This window comes from Heteronotia binoei, chromosome 13 (genome assembly GCF_032191835.1).
Source record: "Heteronotia binoei isolate CCM8104 ecotype False Entrance Well chromosome 13, APGP_CSIRO_Hbin_v1, whole genome shotgun sequence".
Taxonomy (NCBI): domain Eukaryota; kingdom Metazoa; phylum Chordata; class Lepidosauria; order Squamata; family Gekkonidae; genus Heteronotia; species Heteronotia binoei.
The window spans coordinates 5392382-5408929 of record NC_083235.1 but is presented as its reverse complement, the minus strand read 5'-3'; the positions used below and the strand labels follow the sequence as shown (position 1 = coordinate 5408929).

Sequence of the window (16548 nt, the reverse complement as noted above, 5' to 3'; positions counted from 1 at the left end):
TCTGTTCTTATGTAACACAGAGTGTTGGACTGGAGGGGCCATTGGCCTGATCCAACATGGCTTCTTTTATGTTCTTATTTGAAGGGCCGTCACTTAGCGGAGGGCAGGGAGCTGTTCTTGTTGGCAGCAGAGAAGAGGACTCAGAATAACGGGTTTAATTTAAGGGCACAAAGGTACTGGTTGTACTGGCTGGGGCTGATGGGAGTTTTAGGCAAAAAGCATCTGGAGAGCTACCGTTGGCCACCCCTGCTCGAGGCTGATCCTGCGTTGACTAGGGGGTGGGACTAGATGGCCTCTGCGGCCCCTTCCCACACTGCGGTTCCATGAGAGAGATGTCCCCATTGCTAAGGCAGTTGAGTTTATATTCCATAGACCAGGGGTGGCCAAACTTGGTTCACTTTAGGGCCGCAGATAATAGATGTCAGATGTTTGAGAGCCACAAGACATGAACATCGGATGTTTGAGGGAAGGAAAGAAAAAGAGGACTGCATATTTATACCCCGCCCTTCTCTCTGAATCAAGACACTCAAGAGGAGCTTACAATCTCCTTTATCTTCTCCCCCCAGAACAGACACCCTTTGGAGGTGGGTGGGGCTGAGAGGGCTATGACAGAAGTTGCCCTTTCAAGGACAACTTCTACGAGAGTCCAGCAGCTGCAGGTGGAGGAGTGGGAAATCAGATCCGATTCTCTCAGGTAAAAGTCTGCACACTTCACCACACTTAACCGCTACACCAAACTGAGAGGGAGGGAGGGAGAGAGAGCTGCTGGAATGGCCTTGGGTCAGCCATAGGTCTCTTATCTGGGAGAACCGGGTTTGATTCCTCACTCCTCCACTTGCAGCTGCTGGAATGGCCTTGGGTCAGCCAGAGCTCTCTTATCTGGGAGAACCGGGTTTGATTCCCCACTCCTCCACTTGCAGCTGCTGGAATGGCCTTGGCTCAGCCAGAGCTCTCTTATCTGGGAGAACCGGGTTTGATTCCCCACTCCTCCACTTGTAGCTGCTGGAATGGCCTTGGGTCAGCCATAGGTCTCTTAACTGGGAGAACCGGGTTTGATTCCCCACTCCTCCACTTGTAGCTGTTGGAATGCCTTGGGTCAGCCATAGCTCTCTTATCTGGGAGAACTGGGTTTGATTCCCCACTACTCCACTTGCAGCTGCTGGAATGGCCTTGGGTCAGCCAGAGCTCTCTTATCTGGAAGAACCGGGTTTGATTCCCCACTCCTCCACTTGTAGCTGCTGGAATGGCCTTGGGTCAGCCATAGGTCTCTTATCTGGGAGAACCGGGTTTGATTCCCCACTTTTCCACTGGCAGCTGCTGGAATGGCCTTGGGTCAGCTATAGCTCTTGCAGAGTTGTGCTTGAAAGGGCAGCTTCTGGGAGAGTTCTCTCAGCTGCACCCAGCTCACAGGGTGTCTGTCTCCTGAGAGGTAGTTTGGTGTAGTGGTTAAGTGCGCGGATTCTTATCTGGGAGAACCAGGTTTGGTTCCCTACTCCTCCACTTGCAGCTGCTGGAATGGCCTTGGGTCAGCCAGAGCTCTCGTAGGAGTTGTCTTTGCAAGGGCAACCTCTGGGAGAGCTCTCTCAGCCCCACCTACCTCACAAGGTGTCTGTGGTCGGGGAAGAAGACAAAGGAGATTGTAAGCTGCTCTGAGGCTCTGATTCTCAGAGAGAAGGGTGGCGTATAAATCTACAGTCGTCTTTTTCAAACACCTTCCCCCTCCTGTGCGCAGAAACATATGCTGTGCAGACAGAAGCCGCAATTCAAGAAGAAGAAGATATTGGATTTATATCCCACCCTCCACTCCAAAGAGTCTCAGAGCGGCTCACAATCTCCTTTATCTTCCTCCCTTACAACAGACACCCTGTGAGGTGGGTGGAGGCTGAGAGAACTCTCACAGCAGCTGCCCTTCCAAGGACAGAGTCAGAGCAGCCTACAAACTCCTTTCCCTTCCTCCCTCACAACAGACACCCTGTGAGGTGGGTGGGGGCTGAGAGAGCTGTCCTAGAAACTGCCCTTTCAAGGACAGAGTCTCAGAGCAGCCTACAATCTCCTTTCCCTTCCCCCTCCCACAACAGACACCCTGTGAGGTAGGTGAGGCTGAGAGAACTCTCACAGAACCTGCCCTTTCAAGAACAACTCTGTGAGAGCTATGGCTGACCCAAGGCCATTCCAACAGGTGCAAGTGGAGGAGTGGGGAATCAAACCTGGTTCTCCCAGATAAGAGAGCTATGGCTGACCCAAGGCCATTCCAGCAGGTGCAAGTGGAAGAGTGCGGAATCAAAGCCGGTTCTCCCAGATAGGAGTCCGCACACTTAACCACTACACCAAACTGGCTCTCCATTACATACCCAATGCAACTTGAAATTTCCACATTTGCGTACAGAGGCATTCAGACAGTCACCGAATTGCAGGCCTCTCCATGTGTGTCTCCCCATGGAACCCGCAAGCCCCCTGAACCAGCTGAGGCCGTCCGGAGCAAACGCTGGAGCAAGTTCCCGCCTGCCAACTTCCCCAGGTGCCAGCCCCCGCGGGCATCAGGCGGTGCAGACGCCAATCCGTGAGCAAATGTTGATGCAAACCTCTGCTTCAATAGGCGCCTTGTGCGAGAGCCGGAACGCGAGCTGGGAGCTCAGGCCAAGAGCCAGTTGGGCAGAGGCCAGAATTCACACTCCCTGCTCCCTCTGAGCAGCTGTGGCGTCCCCTGCCAAGGTCAGGGGGTTGGGCAGCACAGGGCCGGAAGGGGAGGGGGCAGGGCTCGCTCGGCCACTAGGCAAAACAGGCGATTGCCTCTAAGGCAGAGGTCCCCGAAATTTTTGACACCACGGACTGGTTTTGGAGAAGACGATTTTTCCTGGGACCCGGGGGATGGTTACAGGATGATACAAGCGTGCACTTTATTTCTGTTAGTTTGGTGTGGTGGTGAAGTGTGCGGACTCTTATCTGGGAGAACCGGGTTTGATTCCCCACTCCTCCACTCGCAGCTGCTGGAATGGCCTTGGGTCAGCCAGAGCTCTCTTATCTGGGAGAACCGGGTTTGATTCCCCATTCCTCCACTCGCAGCTGCTGGAATGGCCTTGGGTCAGCCAGAGCTCTCTTATCTGGGAGAACCGGGTTTGATTCCCCATTCCTCCACTCGCAGCTGCTGGAATGGCCTTGGGTCAGCCAGAGCTCTCTTATCTGGGAGAACCGGGTTTGATTCCCCATTCCTCCACTCGCAGCTGCTGGAATGGCCTTGGGTCAGCCAGAGCTCTCTTATCTGGGAGAACCGGGTTTGATTCCCCATTCCTCCACTCGCAGCTGCTGGAATGGCCTTGGGTCAGCCAGAGCTCTCTTATCTGGGAGAACCGGGTTTGATTCCCCACTCCACCACTCGCAGCTGCTGGAATGGCCTTGGGTCAGCCAGAGCTCTATTATCTGGGAGAACCGGGTTTGATTCCCCATTCCTCCACTCGCAGCTGCTGGAATGGCCTTGGGTCAGCCAGAGCTCTCTTATCTGGGAGAACTGGGTTTGATTCCCCACTCCTCCACTCGCAGCTGCTGGAATGGCGTTGGGTCAGCCAGAGCTCTCTTATCTGGGAGAACCGGGTTTGATTCCCCCCTCCTTCACTTGCACCTGCTGGAATGGCCTTGGGTCAGCAAGAGCTCTCTTATCTGGGAGAACCGGGTTTGATTCCCCTCTCCTCCACTTGCACCTGCTGGAATGGCCTTGGATCAGCCAGAGCTCTCTTATCTGGGAGAACCGGGTTTGATTCTCCACTCCTCCTCTTGCAGCTGCTGGAATGGCCTTGGTTCAGCCAGAGCTCTCTTATCTGGGAGAACCGGGGTTTGATTCCCCACTTCTCCACTTGCAGCTGCTGGAATGGCCTTGGGTCAGCCATAGGAATTGCCCTTGAAAGGGCAGCTTCTTTCAGAGCTCTCTCAGCCCCACCCACCTCACTGGGTGTCTGTTGTGGGGGAAGAAGATAAAGGAGATTGTAGGCCGGTCTGAGACTCTGTCTTTGAAAGGGCAGCTTCTGGGAGAGCCCTCTCAGCCCCACTCACCTCACAGGGTGTCTGTTGTGGGGGAGGAAGGTAAAGGAGATGGGCCGCTCTGAGACTCTGAGAAGTTTGGTGTCTTGGTGGACTCTTATCTGGGAGAGCTGGGTTTGATTCCCCATTCCTCCATTTGCAGCTGGGGAATGGACTTGGATCAGGCAGAGCTCTGGCAGAGCTGTCCTTGAAAGGGCAGTTTCTGGGGAGAGCTCGCTCAGCCTCTCCCACCTCACAGGGTGTCTGTTGTGGGGGGAGAAATGTAAAGGAGCTTGTGAGCTGCTCTGAGACTCTGAAATTTGGAGTGGAGGGCAGGCTATAAATCCAGTGTCATCTTATTATTATTATCATTGATTACTATATTGTAATATATAATGAAATAATTATACGACTCACGGCCCGGTTGCTAACAGGCCACGGACCGGGATCAGTCCAGGGGACCGGTGGTTGGGGACCCCCTGGCCAAGGGCACCAACTTTCTGGGGGTGCCAAATTGCCCCCTAGGTTTGCCAAGTCCATTTCAAGAAATATCTGTGGAGTGCGGGTGGAGCCAGGAGACTTTGGGGGTGGAGCCAGGAGACACTGGGGGTGGAGTCAGGAGCAAGATTGTGACAAGCACAATTGAACTCCATCGGGAGTTCCGGCCGTCACATTTAAAGGGACCGCACCCCTTATAAATGCCTTCCCTCCATGGGAAAGAACAAAGGACGGGGGGACCTACTTTGGGTGCTCATAGAATTGGACCCCCTTGTCCAATCCTTTTAAAACGTGGAGGGTATTTGGGGGAGGGGCACTGGATTCCCTTCCTCTTACCTTCTGCGACCATCTTCTCTGGGATACGCCTAGATTGTCTGGCACTCTAGGCAAAGCTATGTCCCCTGCACTGATAGCATCACTGTCATGGGGGGGGGGGGGGGACTAGGGTTGCCAATGCCAATCCGCAGGTGGGATGGAGAAAAAAAGCCCAACAGCTCTGTGTATGTTCAGCTTACACACACTTCTTATAAGAACACAAGAGAAGCCATGTCGGATCAGGCCAGTGGCCCCTCCAGTCCAACACTCTGTGTCACATAAGAAAAGCCATGTTGGATCAGGCCAGTGGGCCATCCAGTCCAAACTTCTGTGTCACATAAGAATATAAGAGAAGCCCTGTTGCATCAGGCCAGTGGCCCATCCAGTACAACACTCTGTGTCACAGAATAACATAAGAGAGCCATGTTGGATCAGGCCAATGGCCCATCCAGTCCAACATTCTGTGTCACATAAGAACATAAGAGAAGCCATGTTGGATCAGGCCAGTGGCCCCTCCAGTCCAACACTCTGTGTCACATAAGAACATAAGAGAAGCCATGTTGGATCAGGCCAGTGGCCCCTCCAGTCCAACACTCTGTGTCACATAAGAACATAAGAGAAGCCATGTTGGATCAGGCCAGTGGCCCATCCAGTCCAACACTCTGTATCACACAGTGGCCAATATATATATATATATATATATATATATATATATATATATATATATACACACACACACACACACATATATATACCATGGCTAGTAGCCACTGATGGACCTCTGCTCCATATTTTTATCCAATCTCCTCTTGAAGCTGGCTATGCTTGTAGCCGCCACCACCTGCTGTGGCAGTGGTTTCCACATGTTAATCCCCCTTTGGGTGAAGAAGGACTTCCTTTTATCCGTTTTAACCTGACTGCTCAATAGGATTTTCACTTGAAAACCTCTTGGCGCAGAGTTATGTCAAAGCAAAAAGTATTATCAAACAAAGAATTTGTGATATAGAGAGACAAAGGGATCTAGAACAGGCCCCTTCTTTTTTGGCGCCTACTGAATATGTTATGAGGATGGCCAAGTACTTTTCTTATTTGGAGGTTTCAGCTCACAGAAGAGCGTTTACGTTGGCTCGATGCGCAGTCATGCCCTCAAAGGTGTTAGAAGGGAAATATAGAAAAATCCCGTATGAAGACCGACACTGCCCTTGCGCTATGGGAGAGGTGGAGTCGATGACTGATATGTTTTTTCGATGCCCATTCCAGCAATTACATAGGGATAGGTTTGTCTCCCCGTTTGTAGTTAATCCAATAGCAGACACGGACGGGGTGTGTTTGGAGAAACTCTTGGTGGATGCAAGTCCATATATCTCTAGACAGATAGCTAAATTCTGCCATTACCTTGTGAAGTTCCATACTAAGAAACAAGAAAATTGCAGTCTTGTATGAACTGTTGAATTTTAGGTTATATATGCTTTTACATATTATGATTTAAAGGATTTTATATACATTTGAACCAACTTTGGATTTTATAATCGGTAAAATGTATTTTAGTTATCCTGGATCTGAATAGCTGGGGAAAAGTTTTATGTATTTTATTGTGTTTTATTGTATTTTATTTTATTGTATTTTAGGAGGGTTTTCACATGATGTGTTATAGCTTTGATATTGGTCTATGACCATAATAAAGTTTATTCATTGAATGCTCACAAGTTCTTGTATTGTGAGAAAGGGAAGAAAGGACTTCTTTCTCTACTTTCTCCATCCCACGCATAATCTTGTCAACCTCTTTCATGTCACCCCGCAGTCGACGTTTCTCCAAGCTAAAGAGCCCAAAGCATTTTAACCTTTCTTCATAGGGAAAGTGTTCCAACCCTTGAATCATTTTAGTTGCCCTTTTCTGGACTTTCCCCAATGCTATAATATCCTTTTTAAGGTGCGGTGACCAGAATTGCACACAGTATTCCAAATGAGACCGCACCATCGATTTATACAGGGGCGTTATGATAGTCGATGTATCCTTCAATAAATCAGTTTCACCACTCTTCTATTGCACTTCCAGTGTATTATATAGGCACAGAACAATAAGCCTTGAAGAAAGGGTGGAATATTCCAAGTTTCCGTAGATTCCCACCAAATACGTTCTCTTTCTTGGGTTGCTTTCAAGTGTTATTTCCGCAGCCGCTTCAAGCCGTAGCGCAGCGCGACAGAATCAATCGGTTTTATTTTTTTCCTGTCCCCCTTTCGTGCTTTACCGCCAGCAAAAGCGTATTCAATCATCACAAAATGTTTCTCTTCCATCCGACGCTCTGCTCTTGTTCTTATCAGAATCACCATCCTTTATTGAAGGATACATCCGCCATAAGAAGTGTAAGCTGAACATACACGGAGCCGTATGGCTTTTTTTCTCCATTCTGCCTTTTGTGTGACTCTTTTGTTGGGCCTAATCCCCAGGTGGGGGCAGGGGATCTCTCGATTTGGAGGCCCTCCCCCTGCTTTAGGGTCATCAGAAAGCGAAGGGGGAGGGAAATGTCTGCTGGGCACTCCATTATTCCCAATGGAGACCCATTCCCACAGGGTATAATGGAGAATTGATGCAGGTATCTGGGGCTCCTGGGGGCTGCTTTTTGAGGTAGAGGCACCAAATTTTCAGCATACCCCACCTGCCTGAGTAGATATAAATTACCTGCCCACCAACTTCTCAGTTTGACCCAGAGAGAACTCCAGTTTTCTGGGTTACGCCTCTGAGGATGCCAGTCACAGTTGCTGGAGAAACGTCAGAGAGCCAGTTTGGTGTAGTGGTGAAGTGGTCGGACTCTTACTTGGGAGAACCGGGTTTCATTTCCCACTCCTCCACTTGCAGCTGCTGGAATGGCCTTGGGTTCGCCATAGCTCTTGTAGGAGCTGTCCCTGAAAGGACAGCTTCTGGGAGAGCTCTCTCAGCCCCACCCACCGTAGCTCTTGTAGGAGTTGTCCTTGAAAGGACAGCTTCTGAGAAAGCTCTCTCAGCCCCAACCACCTCACAGGGTGTCTGTTGTGGGGGAAGGAGATAAAGGAGATTGTAAGCTGCTCTGAGACTCTGATTCAGGGAGAAGGGTGGGGTGTAAATCTGTGGTCTTCTTCTTCTTCGTCACAGTGCCAAGACCATAGCCACACAGTCTGAAAGATCTACAACGGCCAATAAAGAAAAAAAATACTCCTTTAAGACAAACAGATTTATTTTAAGAATTAAACCAGGGGTATCAAACGTGCAGCTCAGGGGCTGGATTAGGCCCTTAGAGGGTTTCTGTCAGGCCCACGAGCAAGTCTGCTTATACAGTCCCTACTGTAATAACCAACACTCTCACCCCCTTGGGTAAGAGCATTTCCTGCTGCCTCTTCCAGAAAGCCCTCTCTAGACAGAGAACCTCCCTGCCTACAGCCTCTCCAGGAAAGAACACACCCTGTCTGGGCTTGGCCCTTTTATGCTCTCTTCCCAGATCCCACCCCTCTGTGGGCTAGTTTCCCTCCAAAACCTTGCCACCCAAACAGGGGGAAAATTAGGGTTGCCAAGTCCAATTCAAAAAATATCTGGGGACTTTGGGGGTGGAGCCAGGAGACTTTGGGGGCGGAGCCAGGAGACATTGGGGGCGGAGCCAAGATCAAGGCTGTGACAAGTATAATTGAACTCTAAAGGGAGTTCTGGCCATCACATTTAAAGGGACGGCACACCTTTTCAATGCCTTCCTTCCATAGGAAATAATGAAGGATAGGGGCACCTTCTTTTGGGGCTCATAGAATTGGACCCCCTGGTCCAATCTTTTTGAAACTTGGGGGGTATTTTGGGGAGAGGCACTAGATGCTATACTGAAAATTTGGTGCTTCTACTCCAAAAAAACAGCCCCCCCACAGAGCCTCAGATACCCACGGATCAATTCTCCATGATTTTCTATGGGAATAAATCTCCATAGGGAATAACAGAGTTCCCAGCAGAGTTCCTAGCGAAAAAATTAGTGGAAAAACTGTGACAAAACTAGATATGCTGCTAGAAATGCTTTTATTCTTGAAATGTTTTTACTCTGAAATTATTGAAACCTGTTATAACGCCATACTGTTATGTGAATTTTAATACTTTGTAATTGTTTTAACCGTGTTTTATAATTATAACTGATGTAATGTGTGTTTTCTGTTGTGAGCCGCCCTGAGCCTGCTCCGGCGGGGAGGGCGGGATAGAAATAAAAAATTATTATTATTATATTATTATATTTCCCTCCCCTCCCCCCCCCGCTTTCTGATGACCCTGAAGCGGGGGGAGGGCCTCCAAACTGGGAGATCCCCTGCCCCCACCTGGGGATTGGCAACCCTGGGGGAAATGTAGGCTTTAGGAATAACTCTGAGGCAGGCTTCTCTGGAGCCTGTAGGCCTCACTAGGCCCAGGATCATAACAAATAAGTCCGACACCCCTGAATGAAACCAGCGAGCCGGAGAGGTTCTGGCCCAGTCTTCTTCCCTCGTCCCCCGATCTCTCTCTGAGCGGCTCCCTCTTTTTGTCTCCAGACAAGCAGAACGATGTGGAGATCCCGTCCCCAACACAGAAAGAGAGGGAGAAGAAGAAGCGGCAGCAGCCCATGTGCCAGATCAGCGGGGTGAAGAAACTCATGCACAGCTCCAGCCTCACCAACTCCAGCATCCCTCGCTTCGGGATCAAAACCGACCAGGAGGAGCAGCTCAGTAAGGTGAGCTTTGGGGCGGCATGACGGGGGGTCAGGGGAGGCGGTGGGGCGTGGGTCACTCACGAGTCATGAGCTACGCCAGGTCAGGGGTGGCCACACTTGCTTAACGGAAGAGCCACGTGGAACACACGTCAGATGTTTGAGAGCTAGGAGCAAGGAAGTTTAGTTTTAGTTTAGTTTATTTGCGATTTATATCCCGCCCTTCCCACCAGGTGGCTCAGGGCGGCTTACAGCATATAAAATCTAACATAAAAATATAAAAATTTAAACATTTTACACAGTTTACACAGTTAAAGCATTAAAAACATACAGCAGTCTTATAAAACTACACTCAGTTTCAGGTGCCGGTTAGTTGTAAGCCAGCCGGAAGAGGACTGTCTTACAGGCCCTGCGGAATTGGGCAAGATCCCGCAGGGCCCTCACCTCTTCCAGCAGCTGGTTCCACCAGGAAGGGGCCATTACAGAGAAGGCCCTATCCCTAGTAGATTTCAAGCGGGCTTCCTTTGGCCCGGGGACGACGAGGAGGTTTTGAGTTCCCGATCTCAGTACTCTCTGGGGAACATGTGGGGAGAGACGGTCCCTCAGGTAGGCAGGTCCTAGACCATAGGAAGGAAGAGGATAGGGGAAGGAGAGGTGGAAAGAAAGCAACTTTAACTTCAAATGCATTCTCCAAGCTGCCAGCTGGCTTGGCGTGGAGAAGTGATTGAAAGAGAGACATTTAAATTGGGAACATGCTGGCTCAAAGACAAGAACTGCTTTTCCAAAACGACATTTCTTTAGAGACCATGGGGAGAGCTTGCATATCTGCAGAACCGAGCGAGAGTCGTGGGTTGCCCTGGGGCCGGGGTGGCCAAACTTGCTTAACGTAATAGCCGCATAGAATAAATGTCAGATGCGTGAAAGCCATAAGGGAAGGAGAGGGGAAGGAAGGATAAGGGAAGGAGAGATGGACAGAAAGCAACTTTAACTTTAAATGCATTCTTCAAGCTGCCAGCTGGCTTGGCATGGAGAAGGGATTTAAAGAGACAAATGCTTTCTCCAAGTCGGCTGAGGGGGTGGTGGAGGCTTTGAGAGCCACGCGACATGTGTGAAAGAGCCACATGTGGCTCCCAAACCACCATTTGTCCACCCCTGCTCTACAGTCTTTCCAGTCCCCTTGGCTGCAGAACTGTAAACAGAATGGATGGGGCAGCCTCGTGACACCCAGGGCTAGAATACCAGCTCAGGCCTCAGTTGGAGGATAAAACAGAATTCCTTGTCCGGCTCTCTCCTTAGCTTCCAGTGGCTCGGTTCAGACAACGGGTGAAACCACAGTTTAATTAAACAAATTGCGGTTGATGGGATCGTCCAAACACGAGCCGCTGCGCTGTGGGTCGGTCCAAAGCCAGGATCAAAAATTGTGGCTCGGCATTGCTTTACGAAACACCACGAATCTGAACTGTGGCTTCTCGTAATGGACAAATGCAGAGCTGGGCTAAGCGCCGCACGCAACAGGGAATGGTCAGCGGAACTCGAATCCTGAAGCGGCACAGGGGCCCCGTTTCAATCAGGATCGCATTACGGCGGGGAGAGGCTTCAGCCACCCCCACCTAACCCAAAATGTCTTCCGGAGGGCTGCTCGAGGGAAAGAGGAAAGGTTGACACCCCTCCTTTCCCCTCACCACAAACTGGGTCCCTGCGGAGCTTCAGAGCTGAGCTCCCACAGGGAACCCGCAGTCCTTGCGTTGATCCTAGCCCCACCGATGGACCTCCTGATGGCACCTGGGTTTTTTGACCATTGTGTGACACAGAGCGTTGGACTGGATGGGCTACTGGCCTGATCCAACATGGCTTCTCTTAGGTTCTTATGTCTGGGGCAGTGATGCTCTGTATTCTTGATGCTTGGGAGGGGCAACAGTGGGAGGGCTTCTAGCGTCCTGGCCCCGCTGATGGACCTCCTGGTGGCACCTGATTTTTGGCCATTGTGTGACGCACAGCGTGGGACTGGATGAGCCACTGGCCTGATCCAACATGGCTTCTCTTAGGTTCTCATGTCTGGGGCAGTGATGCATCGACTTCTTGGTGCTGGTGGGGGCAAAGTGGGAGGGCTTCTGGAGTTCTGACCCCACTGATGGACCTTCTGCTGGCACTTGGTTTTTTTGGCCATTGTATGACACAGAGTGTTGGACAGGATGGGCCATTAGTCTGATCCAACATGGCTTCTCTTCTGGTCTGGGGGTTTGACTAGATGACCCTGGAGGTCCCTTCCAACTCTATGATTCTTATGTCTGGGGCAAGTGATGCTCTGTATTCTTGGTGCTTGGGGGCAGTGGCGGACTGGCCAGGGCGTCAGCTTGCCTGTTGGCAAGTGGGCCCCCTTAAACATTAGACAATATGTTAAAAATGTTAACGTCCTTTTAGTCGCTTGAAAATATAATAGAAGTTCCAATATGATTACTGTAATGCAACTAAAATTGACATTGGATTCAGGGTTGCCAGCTTCCAGGTGGGACCTGGGGATCTCCCGCTTTTACAACTGATCTCCAGCTGGCAGAGATCAGCTCCCCTGGAGAAAAGGCAATCTGTATTGACATTTAATATCTACTGCATACTGCCAGTAAAATGTACAATATATGTACACTGTCATTACTAAAAACGTATATACATTTATTTTGCAAAAGTTTCAATTGTACCTTTTCCCCCTTTTGTGTTTTTTGAAAATTTATTTATTTTTTATAAAAATGAAATGATAGCCTTATAGTTGTGGGTGGGCCCCCTTTGTCTCCTGGCAACCAGTATTTTTAGACCCAGTCTGCCACTGCTTGGGGGGCAACAGTGGGAGGGCTTCTGGAGTTCTGGCCCCGCTGGGGGACTTCCTGATGGTCCCTGGGTTTTGGCAGAGTGTTAGACAGGATGGGCCATTGGCCTGATCCAACATGGCTTATGTTCTTATGCCTTGGGACAGTAATGTTCTGTCTTGGTCCTTGGGGGCAACAGTGGGAGGGCTTCTGGAGTTCTTGTCCCACTGGTGGACCTCCCGATGGCCCCTGGGTTTTGGCCACTGTGTGACACAGGGTGTTGGACTGGAGGGGCCATTGGCCTGATCCAGCATGGCTTCTCTTATGTTCTTATGTCTGCGGCAGTGATGCTGTGTCTCACTGGTGCTTGGGGGATCACATTAAGAGGGCTTCTGAAGTTCTAGCCCTGCTGGTAGACCTCCTGATGGCGCTTGGTTTTTTTGGCCATTATATGACACAGAGTGTTGGACTGGATGGGCCATTGGCCTGATCCAACATGGCTTCTCTTATGCTCTTATGTGACACAGAGTGTTGGACTGGAGGGGCCAGTGGCCTGATCCAACATGGCTTCTCTTATGTTCTTCTGTGACACAGAGTGTTGGACTGGAGGGGCCATTGGCCTGATCCAACATGGCTTCTCTTCTGTTCTTCTGTGACACAGAGTGTTGGACTGGATGGGCCATTGGCCTGATCCAACATGGCTTCTCTTATGTTCTTATGTGACACAGAGTGTTGGACTGGATGGGCCATTGGCCTGATCCAACATGGCTTCTCTTATGCTCTTATGATCCCCCGTTACACATAATTTTCCTTTTAATCACTGTACAGCCAGTACAGGCTTAGGTACCCACAAGACTCTGTAAGGAAGAGAAGAAAAGAGCAAACAGTATGTAGGGAGCATTCGTTGAGGCGAACCGGGGTTTGAACAATCGTCCGCTGTACGAATCCTCGGTTCTACAAATCAACCATAGCTCAAGCAAACTGTGGTTCGCTGTGTTCCCTGAAGTCTGTGCTGCCAAGACCTACCTTCCTTCTCGAGATCTCTCTGTGTCATGGGGCCTGCCCAACTTTTTTCCTTTGTGTCTCTTCCAGGAACTAGAAAACCTGAACAAATGGGGCCTTAACATTTTCCGGGTCTCCAAGTACTCCAACAATCGGTCGCTCAGCTGTATCATGTACACAATATTTCAGGTGCGTATCCTAACGTTGCAGAGCTCCTCTCTGCCTCCAGGTATGGAGTGGAGCTCCCCCCTAACTGCTTTAAATAAACAAGACAGTTGAGCTTCATTCCTGGATTTTGGCCACTGTGTGACACAGTGTTGGACTGGATGAGCCATTGGCTAGGTCCAGCGTGGCTTCTTTTATGTCTGGAGCAGTGATGCTCTGTCTTCTTGGTGCTTGGGGGCAATAGTGGGAGGGCTTCTGGAGTTCTGGCCACGCCGATGGACCTTCTGATGGCACCTGGGTTTTGGCCACTGTGAGACATAAGCGTATTGGATTGGATGGGTCACTGACCTGATCTAACATGGCTTCACTTACGTTCTTATGTTTGAGGCAATGATGCTCTATCTTCTTGGTGCTTGGGGGGCAAGTGGGAGATCTTCTGGAGTTCTGGCCCCACTGGGGGGCCTCCTGACAACCCCTGGGTTTTGGCCTCTGTGTGACACAGAGTGTTGGACTGGACGGGCAACTGGCCTGATCCAACATGGCTTCTCTTTTGTCTGGGGCAGTGATGCTCCATCTTCTTGGTGCTTGGCAAGAGCAGGAGGGGTTCTGTAGTTTTGGCCTGCTGGCTGACCTCCTGAGATCTGGAGACTAAGTCTTAAGAAGAAAGGCAGTGGGAATGGGAGATGTTGTTTTTAACGGTGGTTCATGGGTGGGATCAGTTGCCCAGGGATTCGTTGGGCTCTCCTTCCTTGGACACAATGAAGCAGAGGTTGGACGATTATCTATTAGGGAAGCTTTAGGCCAGGGGTCTCCAACCTTTTTGAGCCTGAAGGCACCTTTGGAATTTTGACACAGTGTGGTGGACGCAGCCACAAAATGGCTGCCACAGGAGGCAGAGCCTGCCGCAAAATGGCTCCCACAGCTGACTTCCAGTCAGACAATGAAGATCCTGGTGCGGTGGTGGCAGCTGCTGCCAAAGCAGTGGTTTTTTAAAAAAAAACACTGCACAGCCAATCGCATCTCCAGTGGCCAATCAGAAGCTTTGCTGTGGAAGAGCCCTGCCTGGATTCACCCACTTTCTAAAAACACACCTCATGGGCTTCAGGAAGGGGGTTGGTGGACTCCTTGGCGCATGGGCACCATGTTGGGGGCCCCTAATTTAGGTCATCCCGTGTGGTGCAGGAGGTTGGACTTAGTGGTCTCAAAGCCCCTTCCAACGTTTTAATTCTGCCTCCTCATGTGCAGGCCTCATTTTGGGAGCTCCGGAACCTCTAAATTTTATTCTGCTCTTTCTTCTTAAACCACCACCCCCCCCCAAAAAAAATACTGGCTTCTGGGCTCAATTGTTCGAACCCCCTGTGAGAATTTTGCTCAACTGTTAAGATTTGACAGACTTCAAATCTGTCAAATCAGACTTCATTTTCCCCACAAAAATGAGGAAATAACCAAAACCAAGTGGACAATGGAAATCTTCCTCATGCCACTGTGGCCACAGAGGAGAAAGTAATTTTAAAAATATGATGGGAGTAAGCAGGGGTGGGATTCTAGCAGGAGCTCCTTTGCGTATTGGCCATGCACCCCTGATGTAGCCAGTCCTCGAAGAGCTTACAAAAAATGCCTTGTTAAGCTCTTGGAGGATTGGCTACATCACGGGTGCGTGGCCTAATATGCAAAGGAGCTCCTGCTAGAATCCCACCCCTGGGAGTCAGGTTTTATGACGACCGTTCGAATTCAAGAAGCACTTTACGGTAGATGTTGAGCGGATCTAATTTAGTACCCCTTCCAGTGATATCAGGGGTGTGTGGCATATGCAAATGAGTTATGCAGTTGAGTTGTGCTAATGAGCTCCGGCACCTCTTTTTCTACAAAATGACCCCAGCTCGTGTGGGACTGAAACCTACAAATGTGTCTCTCCGCCCCCCCCCCCCCCGCAGGAGCGAGACTTGCTGAAGACGTTCAAGATCCCCGTGGACACCTTAGTCACCTACATCATGACGCTGGAAGACCACTACCACGCCGACGTCGCCTACCACAACAGCCTCCACGCGGCTGACGTCATGCAGTCCACGCACGTCCTCCTGTCCACGCCCGCTTTGGATGTAAGCTCCGTCTCCGGTGGTGGACAAATGGGGAGGGGTTATCCTGATTTTGGAGTCCAGTCACTCTGAGGTAGAGATATAAAATTTCTGGAAATTTTGAAGCTCGGGAAAAAAACCCCAGGTTTTATTCCGTTTTTTTTCCCCTTGGAAAAAACGGAAATTTTTGGGAAAATCGAAAAAAAAATATGCTACATAAGCCCTTTTTTTTCTTTTCCGGATTGAATGTCGTTCTGTTACTTGAGGAACATAAAATATCACTATGGACAGTTTTACCTGGCATGAAATTATCGCAGCTAGCGTATTAAAAATATAGTGTATCCAAACCATTATTGCAAACAGAATTTACTTTTAAAATATTTATTTGTATTCGTAACAAACGGAGCAACGATCGGAACGGTTGACTGGTTTCTGTGGAACAGACCAAAAAAATCTCCGCAAAACAAGTTTTAAAAATCCAGGAGTAACAATGATTCATATTTCCTCTCCGCAGTATTAAATAAAAATAAAAAACTCATTCTCATAAAAAGAATTGAAGAGAGGGGAAGTGTATAGAAAGGAGTTTAGGACTAAGTTCCAATGACTGGGCATGACCTAGGACTTGCTTGTCCCCGGTGCAGAGAAATTAGAATAACCTGATACCAAACGTATTTTTTAGAAAGGCTTTGGAAAATATCTGAACACCTTGTCTTAAAAATATTTTATTCACCATGTTAAAATAAAACGTTCCATGGTCAATTTTTTTTCTGTTCTTTTTCCCCCCCATTTTTCCAATTTTTTTAGAAAAACAAAACAAAAAAGGCTTCAGGAAAAAAATGGGGAAAAAACGGGGGGGGGGGGTTCTGAACTTTTCCGGGCCTTCACATCTCTAGTCTGAGGGTTCGATTCCTGCTTGTCAGAGAAGTCTCTGTCTGTTGCAGCTACAGGGCTGGAACTTGTAAGAGTCAGGCTTGGTAGATCAGATGGCCGCCTGACTAA

At 49.5% G+C, this 16548-nt stretch overlaps 1 protein-coding gene across 3 annotated transcripts in view; it reads left to right on the top strand.

The window, feature by feature from the left end:
- The window catches only part of PDE4A (phosphodiesterase 4A), a 593319-nt gene that overhangs the window by 568083 nt on the left and 8688 nt on the right, over nt 1–16548 (top strand). For all 3 annotated transcript variants that reach the window (XM_060252691.1, XM_060252692.1, XM_060252693.1), the window contains 3 exons: nt 9355–9533; nt 13400–13498; nt 15409–15573. In XM_060252691.1, coding sequence (XP_060108674.1) covers nt 9355–9533; nt 13400–13498; nt 15409–15573 — 443 coding nt within the window. The remainder of the gene's footprint in view (nt 1–9354; nt 9534–13399; nt 13499–15408; nt 15574–16548) is intronic.